The sequence below is a fragment of the Schistocerca nitens genome, chromosome 3 (assembly GCF_023898315.1).
Source record: "Schistocerca nitens isolate TAMUIC-IGC-003100 chromosome 3, iqSchNite1.1, whole genome shotgun sequence".
NCBI classification, from domain to species: Eukaryota; Metazoa; Arthropoda; class Insecta; order Orthoptera; family Acrididae; genus Schistocerca; species Schistocerca nitens.
The window spans coordinates 892,444,865-892,468,286 of record NC_064616.1 but is presented as its reverse complement, the minus strand read 5'-3'; the positions used below and the strand labels follow the sequence as shown (position 1 = coordinate 892,468,286).

The 23,422-nt window shown below is 38.3% G+C and overlaps 1 protein-coding gene across 1 annotated transcript in view; it reads right to left on the bottom strand.

Moving 5' to 3' along the window:
• Positions 1-350: 350 nt before the first annotated feature.
• Positions 351-23,422, bottom strand: part of LOC126248949 (lysophospholipid acyltransferase 5) — a 181,672-nt gene continuing 158,600 nt past the window's right edge. The window contains exons 10-11 of the mRNA XM_049950479.1: positions 21,161-21,411; positions 351-1,665 (exon numbers count right to left, since the gene is read on the bottom strand). Of these exons, the coding sequence (XP_049806436.1) occupies positions 21,166-21,411 (246 nt within the window). The 3' untranslated portion in view covers positions 351-1,665; positions 21,161-21,165. The remainder of the gene's footprint in view (positions 1,666-21,160; positions 21,412-23,422) is intronic.

The following is a 23,422-nucleotide window of genomic DNA, read 5'->3' as shown; positions in this document are numbered from 1 at the left end:
TCTTTTTTTCCAGCAATATAATATTAATGCAGCATTCATGTAAAACATGTACATATGCCTACATAGTCAACATATTTAATGCAGTATTAAGTCTGATACAGCCAAAATATTTGCGAAATGCAAGAAGATTCACTTCATGTGGAACCTTTAAATATCTCAAGTAACAGGTATGCATAAACTACATATTCAGTTTAATCAGTATCAGAAATATAATTTTGTCCCAAGAAATATATTAAGGGACTGGCTTTAATATCATAACCTAAGTAGAAGTATCAATAATAATAATAATAATAATAATAATAATAATAACAATAACAACAACAATGTTAATAATAATAATAATAGTAATAATCACAATAATATAATAATGGGTTTTAAGCCCACAATTTAAGAATTCAGGAGAATTTAGAAGGGGGGAAAAAAAGGACAATTACTCATTAAATTGTGAGTACATGCTTTTGTAATTTACTAAGGAAACAAATGCAGTACAAATACAGAAAACATATTCATTCAGAAAATAACTACTTCCACACACATTTGTAATTTACAAACAATATATCATCTCTTCGCGATTTGAAGTTACACAATCCTTTCAGTGCTTAACACAGTGATGTGCGTTTCTATTGATTCACAAGCATATTTTCACTCAGTGTACAGAAATTTCAGAATCTGAGTAAAAGAAATGTAAAGATGCAACAAAAGTAGTCAGGTCATTATCGTGCAGGCAGCACCATGTAAAGTGGACTGTTGACCCTAATATATCACAAGCAGTAAGCTCAATATTTTTGCACACTTCCAGTAAATCTTGGGAGCACAACTGATAATTACTACATGAAAATTTATGACAACAGAGCCATATTCTCACACATTTGTGTATTGTTCTTTGCAAGATTAATTTGTTATGAAGCAACTGTTTATTGTATCCAAGAAAAGGGCACAAAAATTGAGTACACAACTACACTGAAACTGATTCCACACATCTGACACTGAGCATTAAAAATATGCGTCACCAGCCAAGTTAAATGAGAATGAAAACTATATTAATGTTTTATGGCTTGATTTGTAAGTACGACTTCTCCTTTATATTCGAGGTAATTTCTCACGAAAAATAACAAAATAAAATACAAGATATGATACATTAGTAGCAGCAGTACAACAGCAACAATAAAAATTACAACAAATCATAAACCTTTTATACTTTGATGAATAGCCACAATGTAATACTGTTAAGTAACTGCTTAAATCACATAAGACGAGAGAGAGAGAGAGAGAGAGAGAGAGAGAGAGAGAGAGAGATGGGTACAATTTTAGGAGAAAAGAAATGTTAAAGCTTATATTCCCCCTTAATTAGCACCTTGTCAGAAAAAAAAAAAAAAGTTGGATATCCGTAGACCCCAGACACAACAGTAAAAATAATGGTATTAATAGTAAAACTAGCAGCCACAACAAAGATAAATTTAAAAAAGTTTGTTTTATCTGTCTGCACAAAGTCTTTGAATTATCTTTCTTCATTCCGTTTCTCTTCTCCGTACCACCAATAACAACGACTAGGCATCTTTCTTCATTCCTTCACCTTACACATTAATGAGCACACTTTAAGGCCATCATGTTTATCCGCATAAACACAATATTACACCACATTTTGGTGGTCACTGAACCCATTACCTGAAACAGATATGAATGTAAACAGTATGGCAACCTTAAATCAAAAATGAAACTGCTCCTTAGTCATCTGTTAATAGAACAGTCACACAAAGAAGGTATATATGGTAAAACTAGAACAAACTGTGAAAATCCAGTGAACTTGTAAATCATCAGTGGTAATGGTTTAGGGGCATCAGGGAAAATCTAAATCAGTGATGTATGGATATTTCAACCATGCTTCACCTGGGCACAAGTTCAGCAGCTTAAACATTGTTTTACATTACTGGGCAGGAGAAGAGGAGGCAACTGCCAAGGACTGATGCTCACCAAATGAATGAACTCGACTACAATGTTACTGGACTGATTATCAGTGAAATACAGATATGATAGCTGAATTAAATAATGATGAGAGCACAGACGGGGAAACTGAAAATGCTGAATGGTTGGAGAAGACTGCCCAGTTTAATGCACATGGATACTTTAATTTATAAAGTGCTGAAATGCACACTTTAAAGGTTGTTGTAAGTGTAAAATGGAACACAAAGTTTACAGTAAAGGTTAGACTGCTGTCCAGACGGCACTAGAACATTTTGCCTAGTTAAAAATGCAGGCTCTCCTCATATCTCTCACCAATATTACTATTATGTTGTCTTATCCTGCACCACTTAACTATCTCAATGCAAGTGAAGTGGAGCAGGAGGAAAAAGGAGCACAACTGTCTAGCTTTTTCTTACACACCTCTTAAGTTAAGCTTCTGACAGTGTAAAGTTCCATAATTTCAAAATTCATACAGAAAAGATGTAGTGATCATCAAAAAGGTTAAATACTTATTAGGAACTGGGCATAATGTTCGATGCTGCATCGTACATGCATAATTGAGTACATTCTAGTCACATTGTCTTGGTAATAAAATTGCAAGGACAGACATTTCATTCAGGACAGTTTGAATGCATGCTAAAAATTTTGAGTGAGAATCATAAAGAAAGAGTAAATACAATGAGGTAATACAAAAATTTGTTCAGCGTTATGAGAAGCTGATATTACAGTGGTGATTACTGTGATGTATTCAAGCCTGATACACATTTTGCAGCCTACAATACCAATAGGTCTTGATAATTGAGCGGCTCACGGGAACACAGTGGTAAATTCCACTGCTACGTGTTTTGTGTTGTAAGGCAATCAGCACTACCTATGAGCAGCAGAATTTAATATACAAGGAAACAGTTTTAATGCCAGTGGCTGCCTGCCGTGGGAACATGACGCTACGCAACAGGTAAAATTGCTGGTGCTAAGAGGGACATGTGTATGTCTTCTCGATTATAGCCACATTTGATGAGTTACAAGGAAACGAAGATGTTCTTAGTGATCCTGATATCTCCAATGAGGATCCTGAGTACATTCCCCATGACTCAGATGCCTCATAGGTACACAATGTGATCGAAAGTATCCAGACACCCCCCAAAACATACATTTTTCATATTAGGTGCATTGTGCTGCCACTTACTGCCAGGTACTCCATTTCAGCGACCTCAGTAGTCATTAGACATCGTGAGAGAGCAGAATGAGGCGCTACGCGGAACTCAAGGACTTCGAATGTGGTCAGGTGATTGGATGTCACTTGTGTCATATGTCTGTACGCGAAGATTTCCACACTCCTAAACATCCCTAGGACCACTGTTTCCAATGTGATAGTGAAGTGGAAATGTGAAGGGACACATACAGTACAAAAGTGTACAGGCCGACCTCGTCTGTTGATTGACAGAGACTGCTGACAGTTGAAGAGGGTTATAATGTGTAATAGGCAGACATCTATCCAGACCATCACACAGGAATTCCAAACCACATCAGGATCCACTGCAAGTACTATGACAGTTAGGTTGGAGGTGAGAAAACTCGGATTTCGTGGTTGAGTGGCTGCTCATAAGCCACATATCAGGTCGCTAAATGCCAAACGAAGCCTCGCTTGGTGTAAGAAGCGTAAACATTGGACGACTGAGCAGTGGAAAAATGTTGTGGGAAGTGACGAATCACGGTACACAATGTGGCAATCCGATGGCAGGGTGTGGGTATGGCAAATGACCAGTGAACGTCATCTGCCAGCGTGTGTAGTGCTACCAGTAAAATTTGTAGGCGATGGTGTTATGGTGTGGTTGTGTTTTTCATGTAGGGGGCTTGCACCCCTTGTTGTTTTGCATGGCACTATCACAGCACAGGCCTAAATTGAGGTTTTAAGCACCTTCTTGCTTCCCACTAATGATGAGCAATTCAGGGATGGTGACTGCATCTTTCAACATGATCAAGCACCTGTTCATAATGCACAGCCTGTGGCGGAGTGGTTACACGACAATAACATCCCTGTAATGGACTGGCCTGCACAGAGTCCTGTGCTGAATCCTACAGAACACCTTTGGGATGTTTGGAACGCCGACTTCATGCCAGGTCTCACTGACTGACATCGATACCTCTCCTCCGTGCAGCACTCCATGAAGAATGGACTGCCATTCCCCAAGAAACCTTCCAGAACCTGATTGAACGTGTGCCTGCAAGAGTGGAAGCTGTCATCAAGACTAAGGTTGGGCCAACACCATATTGAATTCCAGCATTACCGATGGAGGGTACCACGAATTTGTTAGTCATTTTCAGCCAGGTGTCCACATACTTTTGATCACATAGTGTATGTAAATTTGCAAATCCGTTGAACAAAATAGCAAGCGCATGTACATACCACTGTGTTCCTGAAATGCATGAAATACACAGTTATTATTAAATGGGTGCTGTGGAAGGCTTGATGGATTGTGTATATGCATATTTTATCATTTATATTTGTACCAGTGATAATAGTAACAACAATGAAGGAGATTGAACTGACCTTAACATTGAGCAGTCTGTCACTGTCTCAGACGCCTCTCATGAGAGGGCAGAACAGGTGAATATCTTCTCCAAAGACTGAGATGCATCTTACAATTGAAGTTTAAACGGAAGAGTCACAATACAGGTGAAGAATATGTATCTTATTGTGGAAAAACTGTAGATAAAAAGGATGTAAGACCTGACTGCCACTGTCCTCTTATATTTTTGGAGAAAGTAGGAGGAATTTCATTCAAATAAGACACCTGAAAGAAGCTTTTGTCTCCAGAAAGAAGACTGTTGTTGACCTGGCTATCAACATAAGGAATGTATATATGTGGAAGGTGACTTCTGAATAATAATCATATTTATTTATCAGTGACACATTTGGTCATGACATCTCATGCAAAGAAAGTTTCATGAAATGTGGGAGGCAAAACCCAGTTCATATCCTTTGATTAAAATACTACAGACCCAGACACACTGAAGAGAAGAAAGCTGTCACTAAAACCAACACATTTGGACAATGGATACATCAGTAATGTGAGTCATGAGAGATTAAGTAGTTTCCAGTAATGAGCTATACAGTTACGTCTTGTAATAACTCCGTGTAAATATTATCATAGAAAAGTTTGTCTAAAATAAGATTCTCTAAAATTCATTATGTCTTGCATAACTATTTAAATTTTATATAATAATTTTGAAGCTTTAACATGAAATTCCATAAACTTTTTTTTTTTTACTAAGTTGTACTAAATTATTGTACTACTACTTGTTGGCACTTTGGAATTAGTTGTGTAATGGAGTCGTCACACATTGTGATGCTGTAGAAAGGAGACAGGGATACCCATTTAGTTCACAAAGCATCTCTGTAATACTTGGGTGCTGACTGAATGTACCGGTAACAAATGTAGCAGCACACTTCTGAATGGCTTTGATGCCTTGCTTTAATTCAACCTGGTGGAGATCTCAAACACTTTAGCAGTACACAATGTGAAGGACAATCAACCAATTTAAAATGAAAGATGGTAAAATAGTCATTTTGAACTGAGAGAAAGTCCAAATCCACAACAGCAGCACTCAAGAATGGGTTCCACTAGTGTTCTATTCGTCATATCCTTTATGGATGAGCTACACTTTTCCAAAATTCTCCCAGTAAAATGAAGTTTTGAATTTGCCTTCCCTACTACCAACCAGATGTGCTTATTCCATTTCATATGTTACGTCTAGATATTTAATTGATGTGACTGTCGAGCAGCACACTACTACTTGTGTGGATTCTGTGCTCTATAATAAGTGTTGGAAATGGCAGATTTATAGCATACTGCTGTCCTGACCAAGGCTCTACAGGATGTAGTTTACCACTTTTTTCCACTAGTTGCTTTTTCTGACATGTGACTGCATTTTGTTGGCATCTGTGCTGACTGCTTTTTAGAGTTGTCTGTTAATATGAAATCCATTGTGATAATAGAAAAGCAAAACTTTTGATTTTGAGTTAAAATTGGAACTTATTTCTATAGTGAACACAATTTCTGCAAATGATCCTAAGTGTTATAGTTTCAAAAAGTGTTTTATCTATCTTGCGGTCTAAGAATTTTAAATTTTATATTTCAGCAATTATTTGATCATCAATGAAAGACATTTCTATCAAACAGTTTGGTTAAAATAAGAACATTACCAAGCACTACTGCCAGTTTCAAGTTTTAACTCATTTTTAAGCTCACAAATGAATGTGGACAAATCCCCCTACTAAGTATATACAAAAACTGGACGACTTTGATATAAAATGAACCATGTTTCAGTTTAACATTTCTGAGATATACTAATATGTGATCTCTTAAAACACACACAATATTTTATTAAATAGAACCAAGTGATACCTGGGCTGTGCTGGCACCTACGGATGCTTGAAACAACTACCAAGTAAAATGTTAATCATCTTATTTACTTTAGACAGAACCAAGTAATGTTTGGTGGTTGGATCTGGTTACATAAAACTTTGTTTGTTAATAAATGTGTGTGAAAATAATAAAACAAGTGCATACACCTCACAACAAAATGCAATCTGACTATGTAACTGACAAGAGAGGGACTCACAGGAAAGGTGTATCTTGTTTTTCTACAGATGAAATTCAGAAAGTAAAAGATCAGATTAATAAGTTTCCACTACTGTTGAAGAGAGAATAGCGATACAGAACACCTGTCCACAGAACTAACAGAATACAAAAGATATGACCTATACTGGGAAGAGAATTCAGGAAACGGCAAAATAAGTTTTAGTTGCTATAGGAAGATAGTTCACAAACTTTTTAATATAAAAAGAAAGAAGCTGGACAAGATATTTGCAATAAGTGTGACAGTTTTCATGCAAAGAGACAGAGCAGTAGCAACATTGTTGATAGGAAAGAAACTGAGAGTGTTTTAAATTTGCACCAGTTACAGGCAAAAGAAGAAAGAGAAGCAATGAATGATGACACTTAAACTGCAAAAGAAAGTAAACATGTGGAAACTTTATATTATGACATGCACAAAACATTGCTCCTACCAAGAATCCCAAACAAACATTATTTTTTACAAGAGGCAAATAAGGGTATCCACTCTGGAAAAGAAAACAAAAGTTTCTTTTATGCTGGGGTAGAAGGCACTTCACATGAGGTGCTCCGGAAGTGGGTTCCTGCTTGCAAAAGCACATCCTCGATCATGTTGTGAGGAAGGTGACATTTAATTTTATAGTCTGACTTGTATCGAGGATAGAACTGAAACGTCAAAAATTTACTATTTTGAATACACTGTTTGATGATGTACATATGCTGAATTGTGTGAGATTAAAGTACCTCATTTTAAGACACAGTTATCTTCCAAACAATTCCAACCTCAGAGATGTTGAACTTGCCCTCAAAAACTAATAATGACTATACACTTTGGAGGATTACATTAATGTGACACACAAAATCAAAAAAAGGAGGAAATCTGTCATGACAAAAATGCAGAAGCACAACTTCAACTTTGAAAAAATATTGTCACTATGCAGATGGACCCTGAGGGAAACAAACTCAGTTGGCTCACAGTTTGTGCTATCAAACTTGAGAGGACTAAACCATTTGTTTCTCAGATGAAAACCAGCCATTTGCAAAAAAACAGAGGGAAACATTCCACGTGGAAAAAATATATCTAAAAAGAAAGATGATGAGACTTACCAAACAAAAGCGCTGGCAGGTCGATAGACACACAAACAACCACAAATATACACACAAAATTCAAGCTTTCGCAACAAACTGTTGCCTCATCAGGAAAGAGGGAAGGAGAGGGAAAGACGAAAGGATGTGGGTTTTAAGGGAGAGGGTAAGGAGTCATTCCAATCCCGGGAGCGGAAAGACTTACCTTAGGGGGAAAAAAGGACAGGTATACACTCGCACACACACACATATCCATCCGCACATACACAGACACAAGCAGACATTTGTAAAGACGGCAAATGCCACAAGAGGGCGCTATGGTCATGTATGGGCTCGCATCGCCAGAGACTGTTTGTATGGGCCTTACAAGTTCCTCGACTAACTTGATGCTTGCATGTATCTCATATTCCTGTCAGAGGTTTTGCTGGACATACTGAATGATATTCCCAAGCCTGTTTGTTGCCACATTTGATTTCAGCATGATGGAGCCTCTGTGCATTTCAGCTGATTGGTAGGGCCACATCTACAGGCAACCTTTCCTGCCTGCTAGATTAGCTCCAGTGGGCCAGACGCAGGGCCACCACGATCGCCTGATCTGTCCCCAATTAACTTTTTCTGTGGGATATGTGAAGGGCCTTGTGTATGAAACACCTGTTACAATGCCAGAGGACGCAGTTGGCACGACTGTTGTGGCAGCAGGATGTCTTCGAGATACACCAGATACCTTTTGGGAGTCCACCGTGCAATGCAGCATCGATGTCAGGTGTGTTTCAATGCATCTGGATAAAACTTTGGGCAACTCCTGTAATGGGCATCCATTTGCAACCTGTGACTAAATAACTGCAATGCCATTTAGTAGCCTCAGATGGCCTTTGCAAACCTGTGTTCCTGTGTGAGTACTGATCCTTTTTATATTCCCTGTGTGCCTTGTCAGTTTGTTGACACTTTTTGGACCACCCCGTATAAAAGCCACTCAAATCACACATCATGTACATTTACACATGACATGGTATATGATTTTTGATATACACTTACTACTGGCAGAATGTGTCCACATCCATTTGTGCACTTCAAAATTACCTAAGACTTGAAACTGGCTAGAAGTGCTATTTGGAGTTGTGATGTGATGGACTATTACTTGAGCTGGAGGTTTGGAATTGTTCACGATCAGTGTTTGAGATGGTCCAAGCTGAGGCATGGGGGCACATCAGCTGTTGGGTAGCGACAGCTCCATGTACTGAGAGGTGGTGGGCCCAGTGCCACTTGGCAGTATGGCACAGCTGACCACTGGCTGGACGAGACATGGGGCATTGTCAAAATTTGAGACAGGTAGACATAATGTCAGATCTGCCACTTGCGTAGTACACGACAGCTTCTCACATTTTGTTCATGTTTGCGCTCATACAGTGCAAACCATAATTGGTACAATGAAGGACAGTATATCACATTACAAGAGGGGAGCACTAAAATTCTGTTGGTGTGCAGAGATTTATTGTAATCCGAATATGTAAAAAGATACATCAGCAAATGTTTAATAATTTTTTGTTATTTAATATACAATGGAGACTAAGCACTCATACTGTAGCTCTTGGCGTGGTGCTTTGATTGATAGATTCACATGATTTGTAGCATGACTAATTCAACTGTGAGACACAGTTTAATTGGATTTTCATTGAAAATTAATATAAATTATCACAGAAGATGAATATACATCCAGCAAGGCAGTATGCATTGTCAGAGAGCATTACACACAATAGTCAACTTTTAGCTTTTAAGATTTACTTTTTTTATTGTGTGTTTTAATTATTTGTTTATAAATTTGCACAGTTTTGCCCATAACTCGTGAACTATCACAGATATCTTACTTCTGAACAGTGCATTGGAAAGTGGAGTAAAAATTGAATCAGGAAGTGTTGCCACATCGAACATTGTTGTAATATTTAATGGCAGAAAGAGTATTAACTGTTTTCAAGCACTGCAATGAAGTTTTGGAATTGTTAAATCTTAAATGTTTGGTGAACTATTGCACTTAGAATTACATACAATATATTGATTTGGAATAGAATTTTAGCATGCATCTAATGGCACATACCAAATCACAATGTTACCTATGTATGTAGGCTGGTAAAACTGCAAAATTCATTAAGTAAAGTACATTTGAGATTTTCAGTGGAGGTGTGGAGCGACACTATTTATGCTGGCAGCCATCTTGCCTTAGGAGAGTGGTGAAATCTGGTTGAGACAGGACCTGTGATGGTCAGGAGAGTGTTCAAAATAAGTTCATGTGAGACTGAGCTAGCCACGTTCGTTTCAAAAGATAGAAGTTTTTTGGGTTGTCAGTAGTGGAACTTAGAACAGTTCAGCACCATACTGGATTTTGGATATATTTCTGCTAGCAGATTGGCAGAACTTGTGATTTTTGTGTAAAGACTCTGATTCTGTACACTGAGCTTGGACTTTGACTCAGTTTGCCTAAACTGGACCTAGAATATCTCAATTAGACCCAGTTTAGGTATGAGTTGGTACACGATTTATTTTCATTTAACGTTTAGCTGAGGACACAGAGTGGTTTTTCCAGCTGTTTTAATTCATTTAATTTTACATAGCAATTTAACTAAATGCAATATTGGGGGCTCAAGCCACTGTCTAAAACACTTGACATAGTAGTTGGTTTCACCAGTATGCGAATTAAAGAATATTTCTAAGACAATAAACATTATTTACTGAAAATTTAAATATTATGTTGTAGATAGTTATTTTGGAGGTTTTGTACCTTGATAAAATCTAGTTACATTTGTCTTGCTCATTAATAACATCAGGTGTAAATTTATTTATCTATTTTTAAATTAAATTGCACATAGAGGGCAACACAAATATCACCTCCAGGAATAGACAATGAGAGCCAGTGTAAATTCATTCGTAATAACAGCCATCACCCTTCTTGCGTCACAATTAGGGGCTCATCTGGGACAATTAGGGGCCCATCTGAAATTCAGTCTGCTAGGAAACTAGAGCTGAAGGCTACGTTGACTAGGTGCAAACCGCAAGTAAAGAGTTAGGATAGTGAGTTCACTTTGTTTTTATCAGGAACACACATCCAACACTGGTAAATAGCACCGGGATGTTTGTGGCAACACAATGCAGTCCATGCTCTGAGGGTCGTGGCTCCAGTGCGCTACAACACAACGTGATGCCACGAGGTCACCAGCTCCACATCGGACCAGTGCAGTGCAGCTCATGCACTGAGGGCCCATCTCCTGTGCAACATTCATTCATCAGCTTCACGCAGATCCAGTGTAGCACCCTGCACGATGCGCACAGCCATCAACGTCACACCAGCAGCAGCACGAAGATGGCAGACAAAAGTTAAGTGTGGGCAGCATTTGCTTCTGTACTTACTTTATGGTTTGCAATTTGTTAGCCATGGCAGACAGTATCCAGTAATCACCCAGAGAGTGTGACTGCAATTGAGTAGGTAGCATGGGAAACCCTACTAGGTCTGTGGGAAAAGAATGTAAATGCTTGGTGGAAAATGTTAACTTGGGAGCAGGAAATTGGCAGGAGCACATGCTACGTATTATGCAGAAACTAGGAGTATTTGAGGAAATTAAAGCTAAAAATGAGGTATTAAAAAAATCAAAATGGGGAAATTAATCGCAAATTGGAGGGAATTAGTATGCAGGTTAGCAATGTGGAAAAAAAGCTGGCAGATTTACTTACTGCTGTGGAGAATGATTTGGGACAGAGAACACATTCTGTGCAGACAGAGTGTATGAATAAGGCAAAAGAAATGGAGTCTGTGGTGAAATTAATGTCTGACAGCATAGGCTGTGTGGTTCGGTGCTAGACAGGGGCAAAAGCAGAGCTAGACTCAGCGAAATGTGAGACAAGTGGTCTGCATAGTGCTGTGCTTAACGAGGCAGAGAAAAGAGAGAGGGAGCTCGTGCCCATTAAGGTCATGCTGAGTATTATTGCTATGAGTCAGGGAGAGGTTACACACTTCATTGTTAGCTCCGAACTGAAGTATTTTAGTGGGGAAGGTAAATACCATGTGGTGGATTTTTTAGTCTCCTGTAACAACTGTTTTGTCAAAGGAATGTTTGATGAGGTGAACAGCATTTATTAGTTACGTCGCCTTTGAGGTGTTACAGCAGAAACCAATGGAGCATGCGCGACTTTTACGAGTGTGAGCTGCTGAAATTAGTGCACTTACACATATTGTTGGGCACGTTCACAGAGATTTCAACTCTGAAAAGGAACCTGTCAGATTATTTGCAGGGGGATTTGGTCCACAGCCCTACGAAAATTATAGACAGCATTCTTGAATCTGCGGAGTGGATGGACAGTGCAATGTATTACCAGAACACTGGGACCTGTAATGCAAGGATTAATGGGAACAGCTGGAGAGACAAGAACTGGCGGTATGCTGACCACGAGCACTTCCAACATGGTATTAATAATTTCCAGCTGAATTCCCACAACCGTGGAAATCAGCCAAGCATAGAGGGCCAGAAAATAATAGAAAATGCAATAATGGGCAGCAAAATGGGAATAATCAGTGGCAGCAGCCAGGAAACTAGATTGTGGTCCATGAAGGGAGGACTTGATATGACAGAAACAGGATCAAAGATGAGTTTATGAGAAGGCTCAATGATATTAATGATCATAGGGAAATCAGTGTTCAACATGTATTGTGGAGACACTGGAGGCAGCACAATTGTAAATTTAGAAAGAGATGGAGGCGGAGAACTGAATCTGTACATGTTGATTCAAATGTTTCATTGAACTGGGAATCTTGAGAGGATGATGATGATGATGATGGTGATGATGATCATGTCAGTTCAGCAGCACTAGAGCTGGACAGTAAGAGCGAGGAAACATTAACAGCAACAAACAGTAAAGACAATGTTAATTTGTTTGTGTACTGGGCTGAAACAGTTCTGCTGTTAGATGTTTGTGCTGCCAGCATACAGTTAAAGGAACCTGTCTTGGCAAAGGCAGCAGTGGTCAAGATTGCAAAGAGCCTTGCGTGTGCTGATGTTTTATTTGCTGAACAGCAAGGAGCTGCAGTAACTATTATTACAGACAGAGTGAGCAGCACAATGGGGTCTGCTGAGTGCAAATTTAATAGTAATTTAAGCACTGCAGACAGCCAGGATGAGGTTAAAATAAGTTATTATTGATGATTTGTGTTCTGATTGGCTCAGTAAAGAAGAGTGCAAGATCCAAATGAGTGATTATATTGCACAGGCCAGATTTGAAAGTAGGATGTTACCAAATAGGTGGGAAACTAAAAATTTAAAGTAGCAAGAAAACTGTGGATTGAGCAAAAGTCAGCAAGAGTTTTTTGCTGCTTTCGATGAGATATATAATGATGATGATGATGTTGCACTTCCAAGCACTATAACAGTCGACACAATATAAATCAATACAGAGACTGTGAGTGATCTGTTGGTACAGACTGTGAGTGATCCGTTGGTACAGATAAAACTACGGAAAGAATATGTAGAAAAGGTGCAGCTTATTATAAATGTTGTGGTTAATGATGCAGTAATTAACTGTCTGGTCTACAAAGGGAGATGCAAGTTGTGTTTCAGAGTCATTTTTTATCATTTAAATAATGACAATGTCGTTGCATATTTGGTTAGGGGTGTAAAAATTAAGACGGCTACTGGAGGGCACAATAGGTTGATCAAAATGAAGCTATCTAAGAGGTAAAAGTTGGCGGAGTCAAATAGGTGCACAGATTTTTTTGGTGCTAAATCTGTGTATAAATATTTTGTTGGGGTCAGACTTGCTTGCCAAATATGCTGGTAACATCAATTACCAACACAGATGTAGTGATTTAATGCTGGCACCAATTGAAAGCACATTTGTTTCCAAGGTTCACATGCTGGTGAAAAGTTGGTAGCCAGTTTGTACATAGACAGAAGTTAAGTTTTTCGGTCTTTTATTTTGTATGTATGTTTATTGTAAATGTGATTTTATTGTAATTGAGAGAGAGAGAGAGAGAGAGAGAGAGAGAGAGAGAGAGAGAGAGAGAGAGAGAGAGAGAGGGGGGGGGGAGTGGGGAGGGGGGAGGGAGGGGGCAGCTGCACATGTGTTTGTCTCTGTCCTGATTAGTTTTCTGTTGTGTGAGATTGGTCTGCCAAGGATGGGTTTTCATAACCTCACCTATTGGGATGTGTTTAGATTTCAGGATTGGATAGCTCGTGGGATGTGTTGGGTTCTTTGGTAGAGAATGGTCTGGCTGAGAAGGTCCAAGGGCATCACAGAAATGCTGGGTGCACTGAGCTTGGACTTTGACACAGTTTGCCTGAGTCGGATTCAGAATATTTTGTTTAGACTGAATTTAGGTATGAGTTGGTACATGATTTATTTTCGTTTAACGTTTGGCTCATAACACAGTGTGTTTCTTCCAGCAGTTTTAATTTAATATTTATATAACAAGTTAACTAAATGCTACATTACGGGCACAAGCGACTTTCTAAAGCACTTAACGGAGTACTTGGTTTCACCAGTCTGTGAATTCACAGACTACGACAGTAAACATTATTTACTGAAAATTTAAATATTACATTGTGGATAGTTATTTTACATATTTTCCACCTACATTACAACCTAGTTACAATTGTCTTGCTGGTTAATAGTATTGGGTGCAAATTTATTTATCTATTTTTAATTTAAAGTGCACATAGAGGGCAATCCAAAAGTACCATCTCCAGGAATAGACATTGAGAGCAAGTGCAAATTCATTCATAATAACAATCATCACCTTTATTATGTCATGAGGTACTTATTTTACCATGCAGCCTGGTGTAGGTAATGTCTTTCTTTGGACTAACCGCGGCTGTGGTTCTCATACAGAATAAATCAATATCTGATCAGCCTGTGACAAATGTTTACTTTCACTGGACATCTGTATCAGAAACTGCACGCACTGCATTTTGTTACTATTAAACAATACTCTATTTCCTGTACACCATAACCCCATGTTCTGTACTACCCATTTCCTAAGTTGTTTACACCACACTCATCACATTTCACAATGGTGTTTACGTCATCTGCAAATAAGAAAGTTTTTGAAACATCTGTCATATTTAGCAGCAGATCCCTGTATGCATAAAGATGGCAATGGAGCTACAACAGAAGCCTGTAGTTGCAGCAGAATAACCTATTACATGATGAAATATTTTGCATTATTTTACATGTATAACTGAAACATAATTTAACAAACACATATATGTATAATTTTTATGTTGAAATTGTAAAACTGTTTCCAGAAATGAGGTCTCTTGTCTTGAGCTGAATAGAGGTCAAAACTTGAGGCTTTATCAGTTATGTGACAAGTTTGCCTGCCGCCTCACAGACCTGCAGTACATGGTGGAATCTTGTAGAGTTGTTAAGAATAAAACAGCCCTGCTATATCTAAATGTATATGTAGATGTAGATCAGCTGTAGAAATCAGCCCTGTATCATTTAACATCAGATGCAACTGCTCAAAAAGCATATTACCTGTTGAATGCAAATGGAGGAGACTTTTTAAGGTTAGGTGAAACTCATGATTTCCTGATGAAAACCCAACATCTCAGATAGTAATAGCACTGCCTGACAAAAAAAAGCTGAAACACACAGGAGATGTGACCAGATGTCAATGCAAGTTCATAAACCTACCCGGTCAACCACATCTTACCACCACAAGGCAGAATCACCGTATTGTGCACCAAACACATTGTAACCCCTTCACATCTGCAACTGTCACCTGAAAACAAGTAATGAACTTCCTGCACCATTGGTCAGAGACTAGCACCAGCCAGACTAAGAAATTACTGATCCATATGTAGGTTTCCATTAACAACACAACACAAATGGCTGTGTCTGGACTGATGCCATGACCGGGAAGCATGAACTGCTGCAAATGGTGTCGCATTGTATTCTGTGATGAATTGTGGTTCTGCAATATTCCAGATGACCCTTATTGGTGAGTATAGTGTCGACCCGAGGTCCGATTCTCCCAATGTTTTGGAGAGGCACTGTGATGTTACTTCTGGTGTTGTTGTGTGGGGAACAATTGAGTAAGACTTCAGGTTGTGGCTGGCAGTGAGTGAGGGAACTCTGAGAGCACAACACTATACCAACTGTCTCCGAGAAAACAGCCGTCCTCATGTAACATTAGAAGCTGATACAGGGTTAAAACTCACATTAGCATGCAGGGAAAATTTTAATGACATGTGGAACTTTCAAATTAGATTAGATTGCCCTGAAGATGGAGTATTTATGGTAAGAAGCAGAAAAATTAAGTTTACTTATGTCCAACATGAATTTGGCTGAAAACTAATATGGACAACAGAAAATGGCAGTGGTGGACTTAGATTAATACTCCAATGTTTCTAATGGCCACTTAACCAAAACACATCAGTCACAGAATCATTCAGAGATAGCCTAAATTTGATAGGCTGGAAATATCCCAACCATAGTTACCTTCAATCACTTCTTTACTTTTGTTAGCCTGGATATGATCTATCATCTGCAAAACTCTCAAAAGTCACTTGACTTGCAGCATCCTGTTCAGTATTCAGTTTATTCACCATTGACCACTTACAGCGGAATAGGTCTGAACATTAAATATACAATTAACAATAACTTTACAGTAAAGTTTTTACAATTTAATTCCTTTTCTTTTAGGAATATTCTTATATACTAATGTCAATGATTACTTCAAAATATTCTGTTATCTTATAAAATGGGTGTTTGAGTAACCAGTCATAAACCTTACGTTTGAAAATATTACTGGTCAGTGACCAAGCAGATGCTGGAAGTTTGTTGAAGAGTTTTAAACTCATTATTTTGTGTGAGTTTGCAGTCTTTGTGAGTCTGTGTCTTGGTATGTCAAAGTCCAGTTTGCCTCTGGTGTTGTGGGGATGTATGTTCTCTCTCATCTCGATAACTCATTTAAGTTGCTTTTGACATAAAGCAGTGCTGTGTAGATGTATAGATTCACAACAGCTAATATCATGTGCTTGATAAAGAGGGGGCGGCAGTGTTCCTTGGGCTTAACTTTGCTCATTATTCTGATTACTTTTTTTTGAATTTTCAGAATTTCACTGACAAAGCAAGAATGTCCCCATAAAAATATGCCGTAGGAAATGTGTGACTGAAAGAGGCCAAAATATACCACCTTTAGATACTCATCAGTGACTACATCTGTCAGTCTCCAGATGAGATAACACACTCTTGCTATTCTCTTGCAGATATGGCTAATGTGTTCCTCCCAGTTTAATTTTGAATCAATTTGGAATACTAACAATTTTATTGATTTGCTTTCAACAGCTGTAGTTAAACCCAGAATTATTTCTTGTGTTTTATCAGGATTACACAGGAGTTCATTAGAAGAAAACCAATCCATTACTAGTTCTAGTTTTTCCTGTGTTGCCTGATGCAGTTCTGTTGTGTCATGGTGTGTATTGAGCAATGTTGTATCATCTGCATAACACACAATTGAATTTGCTCCTACATGGTAAGGTAAGTCATTAATTGCAATGATGAACAGAAAAGGACCTAGGACCGAGCCCTGAGGCACTCCAGTCTGGACCCCCTTCAGTGAGGAGCATCTATTTTTAATTGATACAAACTGTCTCCTGTTACTTAAGTATGATTCGATTACATCCAAAGATGGTTTTTGTATGCCATAAAATTCCAGTTTTGCAAGTAGGGTGTTAGATGGTATGCAGTCGAAGGCTTTGCTAAGATCACAAAGTACGGCTGATATTAGATCCTTATTTTCGAATGCAGTTAAACACCTGGTTAACAACTTCAGTGGCAGCAGTAGTGGTATTTTTACCATGTTGATATGCAAACTGTCTGTTGGAGAGGAGATCATGCTTATCAAAATAGTTATTTAGTTGACTGTACATTACATATTCAAAAACTTTAGAGAAAATTGGGACAATAGAAACTGGTCGATAGTTTTGGGGCAGATGCTTATCTCCCTTTTTAAAGACTGGTATCACTTTAGCAGTTTTGAGCGCATCTGGGAAAACTCCAGATTCTAAACACATATTAAAAATGAAAGAAAGAGGTTGACAGATAAGGTGTATTATTTTTTTTTCATTACATAGTTAGAAAACCAATAACAGTCCATACTTTTGGAGTTGGTGAACCTTGCCACAGCTTTTACAATATCCTCTGGGGTGACAACATTCCAGTGGAAAGTATACATCCTATGGAGCACAGCACCAAGATGATCTAGTGCACAAGTGCCATTTTGCTTGATTTTGTTTTTCAGCTCGCTCACTGAGGTTAGGAAGTAATTATTTACTTCTTCTGGGACCAGCATTGCATCTTGTGTATGGGTTTGTGAATTATATTGGTTGATGATATCCCATGCTGCTTTACATTTGTTGGGAGCACTTTCAATGTAATGTTCACATGCTTGTTTTTTGGCCAAGGACAGCTTGTCTTTGTAGATTTTTTTTACATTTTAAATAAGCTCTATAAGAAGTATTATCTAACTCAGGTCCTTGTTTACAAGAATTTTTATATATTCTGTACAGTCTGAGCATCTCCTCCCTAGTGAGAGCTAGCTCATCAGTATACCATTTTAGCTGTTTGTTTTTCTGTTTATGCTTAGGGCTACTTTTGATTAATGGTGAGCAGGAGTACCATAACTCTATGATTATTTCCAGGAAGATGTTAAACACCATTTCACCAGCACCCTCCTCAGGTTGTGTGTTGTATACAAAGTCCCAGTTAACATCAGATATTCTGTCAATAAATGAATTAATATATTCATCAACAACTCCAGCAAATCAGGAGATGAACACATTCTAAATGCATAAAATACATACTTCAGATAGATATTTCTGGAGCTGCTACTATGTTTTGGAATAGGCAGGTGCCATCAACATTAAAATAAAACAAGAAGAACTTTCAAAAGTTGCTGACTTTGGGGACTGAGAGATTACAGACCCCAAAAGTACAACACATGGAAAAGAGGAAGTACATGCTGTTCAGATTGCAATAACAAGTTGCATCTGGAAGGTAGGTTGCAGTTTCTTTGCTACAGCAGAAATGCTTCAAAAACAGGTCATTTTATCAAAGCATATGCATGAAAACTGGGAGGACATAATTTATTTCCATACTCATTCTCAGATCTACAAATGAGTTTTGCAATGCAAATTTAAAAGCGAAAGAGTATGGTAAAAAAAAAAAGAAATCATAAAACAGCAATTTTTCAGCATCTGACAGAAATTGTGCTTTGCAGATTGAGATCCATGGTATAAAAAAGTTTTGAAATTAACTGATTTCTACTTCACTGGTCAGAATGAGTACACTGTGTCTAAGATAATCATGTACCACTGGCTATTAGAATTGTGACACTGTGAAGGTGGCATGCAACAAATGTCAAATTGGCATGAAGTACTTCGTGCTCAGACAAGCAAATTATTAGGATTTCAGTGCAACCGCATGAGGTTAAGTAAGAGTTGTGGCGTCTATATTCTGTGTATAAGGAATGATTAAACAGTGAGTTTTCAAGTCAGAAATCACATTTGAATGTTGGCTGTTTGTTAGGAACACCATTTTATCATCTGTGTAAGACAAACAAACTTCGACCAACATACGTCAGAATTCAACAGCAGCAGTATTACAGCATATTAAGAGCGCAGCTTTTAGTTCCATGATATTGCTGCTTGCACTGCTTGACATCTAAGACTGTCATGTAACAATGGAGTCTATGGATTCAGGAGGGACCGCAAAAAATGACAATGTTCACTCGGCTATTACGGACTGTACAGCTGTTGAAGGAAATGTGATTGTTTGCAGCGAGACAAATATCTGGTTGGACAGTGTGACTACATCCGGAACACAGTGGACTGCAAACATGGCGGCAGGGGAGAGGAAGAGGGGGGGGGGGGTGTTTGCCAAAAACAACAACAATGGATACAGGATTGGCAGCAAAGTTTTCAGATGAGTCCCAATGCTATCTACAGCAACACGATGGACATATCCATGTTCGGTGGCTCCGAGGAGAACTAATGTTGCCAGACTGCATCTGTCATCATCATTTGAAGCCAACACTTGACATGATGGTATGGGGTACCACTGGGTACACAATACTATCACCTCCTTTTGAATAGCCCTTTAAGTTGGACAGCATCCATAACATTTCTGATGAGTTAATGCCAGAGGTCTTGCTCTATCTTCAATGTCTCTGTTACATTATCTTTCAAAAAGATAATGCAAGACAGAATATTGTCCTCGCTATCCGATCTGCTTTCATACAAAGGGTGTGCAACTGTTATTGTGGCCAGCATGTCCTACAAAAGTCACCCACTGAAAATATCTTGTCACAGTTTGCCGAGACAATGGGATGCCACCATTTACCTGTTTACTTTTTCTTGTCCAGATTTATAAAATACTTCTGAACTTGTTAAGCAGTGTATATAATTATTTTTGGTGATAATGACTAATAAGATTGAAATGATCTAATGCTAAAGTGTAATTAGAATTAAAGAACTGAATATATGCAGCAAATATGTTTTCTTGCAAAAAGCTTGACAGAAAGGTGGAGCATATCAGTAGCCATACAGAGAATGTGGAGTGTTACTCCAGACAGACATAAACTAAAAGAATTTAATCTTTCTTGAAGGTAAATTAAGACATTCTGAAAAATAATTAATAAACAGTTTGAGAGGTTTCTATAACTTTTTGGGATTACGTTATGAAAGAAAACAAGAAATTTACTTTCCCATTCCGAAGAAACTCATGTTTCAAACTTAAATTCATCATTAAATTTAAACACTTCAAAGGCAATTTCTTATCTGTTACTCGGTGTATACTAAACACTTGTTTAATTGTGCTTTGGCAATTCTTTACCTGAGAGTAGACAGATCTAGTCTCATTAACAATTGTTCTTCAAAATGGCTGAACAACAATTAATGTTCAAATGTCAAATTGAAAGCTAGTATGTTAAAAGCCATTCCCAATTCAGGAACAAGTGACATTAATACAGAGTTTCCTACAGTCCATGGATACATAACAGACACACTTTATCTCCCACTGAAGATTATGAGAAACAATATGCCATAGTGGGTAAAGAATAGTGGAACTGAGGAAGTGTGCAACAAAGAATGTGTTTACATTCTATGCACCCTGTTATCAACAGTTTCACATTTCAAACTTGCGTAGTTTAAACAGCTTACTTAAATGGAACAGTATATTTTGAATGCCTGAAAACTGATGCATACAGAAATTTTAACAAAAAACTCTTTCCCTGTCAAAAATTCAAGTCTATCGCAAAGTGCAATGCATTTAATACAGGCAGTTATCCCTCCTTTTTAAATTTGTTTTCATACCACAACAAGATCTCATATGGCATATAAATATATCCAGTACACACGCATGAAATTCACAATAACATTTCAGTACTTCTAAGAGAACTGAGAACAATTAGCCTGGCACTCTTAAATATAAAGAAATACAAAGTGTGTTACCTGTGCTAAATGTGGATCAACTGTAGAAGCCTGCACAGAAGTATCAATGAAAGGAAGCCAATATGACCACAAAAATATAGAGATGTGTACACATCAAACCACCGACCAAATGAAAGTAGGGCGAATGGCACTAAGGAGTAACCCATAAAAACGGATGTATATAATTTAAGTATAACCCACACAAAGGGATACACTGTCGGTGACAGAAGTACCGTTTTTACTTTTTCATGTCGCCGAAGCAAACTTGTCACCTGAAAATAAATAGGACTGTTTTAATTTTGAGCACACAACCACAGAAAAATATGCCTTACAATGCTACATAAACAGTCAATCAATAAGTGACACATTCACAGCAAACTAAGAAGAAAAGCACAAATTCAGATTTTTTATTTGCCACTGACCACATACAGCAGAATGGGATTCCTCTGCAATACCTAGTTACAGTTGCAATCAAAGTATTAAAATTAATGTTCATATTACATGTACAAATGAAGTATCTTTTGTCCATATCATAGAACTCTTTTATACTGTAACACAGATTTTTTGTTAGCCAGTCTCAAAATTTTAATTTTAATTTTTTATATGGTAAGGATTGAGCAGTGATAGAAAATCTGTTAAAAATTTTGAGACTGTTCACTTTACAGGAGTTTCCTGTTATTGCTAGGCTGTGCCTTGGGATGTCAATGCATGACTTATTTCTAGTGTTATGTTTGTGAATTTTTTCCCTGATAACAAATTCTTTAATGTTGTTCTTGACAAAGAGTGAAGACTCACAGATGTACAGATTCACCACTGTTAGTATGCTAAGCCTGATACAAAGCTAGCAACAGTGCTCTTGAGGATCAGTCTTGCATATTACAAGGACAGTTTTTTTTTTTTTTTCTTTTAAAATCTTACTGATATGAGGAGAATCTACCTATATGAGTAGATCATATGATATATGTGATTGAAAGAGTATGAAACATGACATATGGAGATAAATCCTTCTGACCTTATCTCTCTGTTTCCACATGATGGCAAGTTGGCAAACTGTGTTCAAACTTTCCTCATGCCAATGGCCCCCCCTCTTCGCATTATTCAAATTTGTGTCTGCGTCCTGGGTGTAACATCTGTTTGCAAGAGTGAGGTGTAGGGAAGGGACCTGTTGTTCAATCCTAAATTGAAGAACATACACCTTCAATATGCTTTAGCATGTTTGAAGGAAATCAAAACAATCAAGGAATTGCCGACAGTTGCTGAAACATACACTGAAGAGCCAAAGGAACTGGTACACCTGCCTAATATCATGTAGGGTCCCTGCAAGCACCCAGAAGTGCCACAACACAACTTGGAATGGACTCAACTAATGTCTGAAGTAGTGCTGGAGGGAATTGACACCATGAATCCTGCAGGGCTGTGCCTAAATCCTTAATAGTATGAGAGGGTTGAGATATCTTCTGAACAGCATGTGGCAAGGCATCCCAGATATGCTCAATAATGTTCATGTCTGGGGAGTTTGGCGGCCAGTGGAAGTGTTTAAACTCAGAGGTGTGTTCATGGAGCCACTCTGTAGCAATTCTGAATGTGTGGGATGTCACACTGTCCTGTTGGAATTGCCCAAGTTCATCAGAATGCACAATGGACATGAATGGATGCAGGTGATCAGACAGGATGCTTACGTATGTGTCACCTGTCAGAGTCGTATCTAAATGTATCAGGGGTTCCATATCATTCCAACTGCACACGCCCCACATCATTACAGAGCCTCCACCAGCTTGAATAGTCCCCTGCTGACTTGCTCAGTCCATGGATTCAAGAGGTTGTCTCCATACCTGTGCACATCTATCAGCTTGATACAATTTGAAACGAGACTTGTCCGACCAGGCAACATGTTTCCAGTCAGCAACAGTCCAATGTCGGTGTTGACAGGCCCAGGCGAGGCGTTAAGCTTTGTGTCATGCAGTCATCAAGGGTACACGAGTATGCCTTCGGCTCCGAAAGCCCATTTCAATAATGTTTTGTTGACTGGTTCACACACTGACACTTGTTGATAGCCGAGCATTGAAATCTGCAGCTATTTGTGGAAGGATTGCTCTTCTGTCACGCTGAACAATTCACTTCAGTTGCCGTTGGTCCCATTCTTGCAGGATTTTTATCTAGCCGTAGTGATGTCAGAGATTTGATTTTACCGGATTTCTGATATTCATGGTACTCTCGTGAAATGGTCGTAAGGGAAAATCCTCACTTCATCGCTACCTCAGAGATGCTGTGCCCCATTGCTTG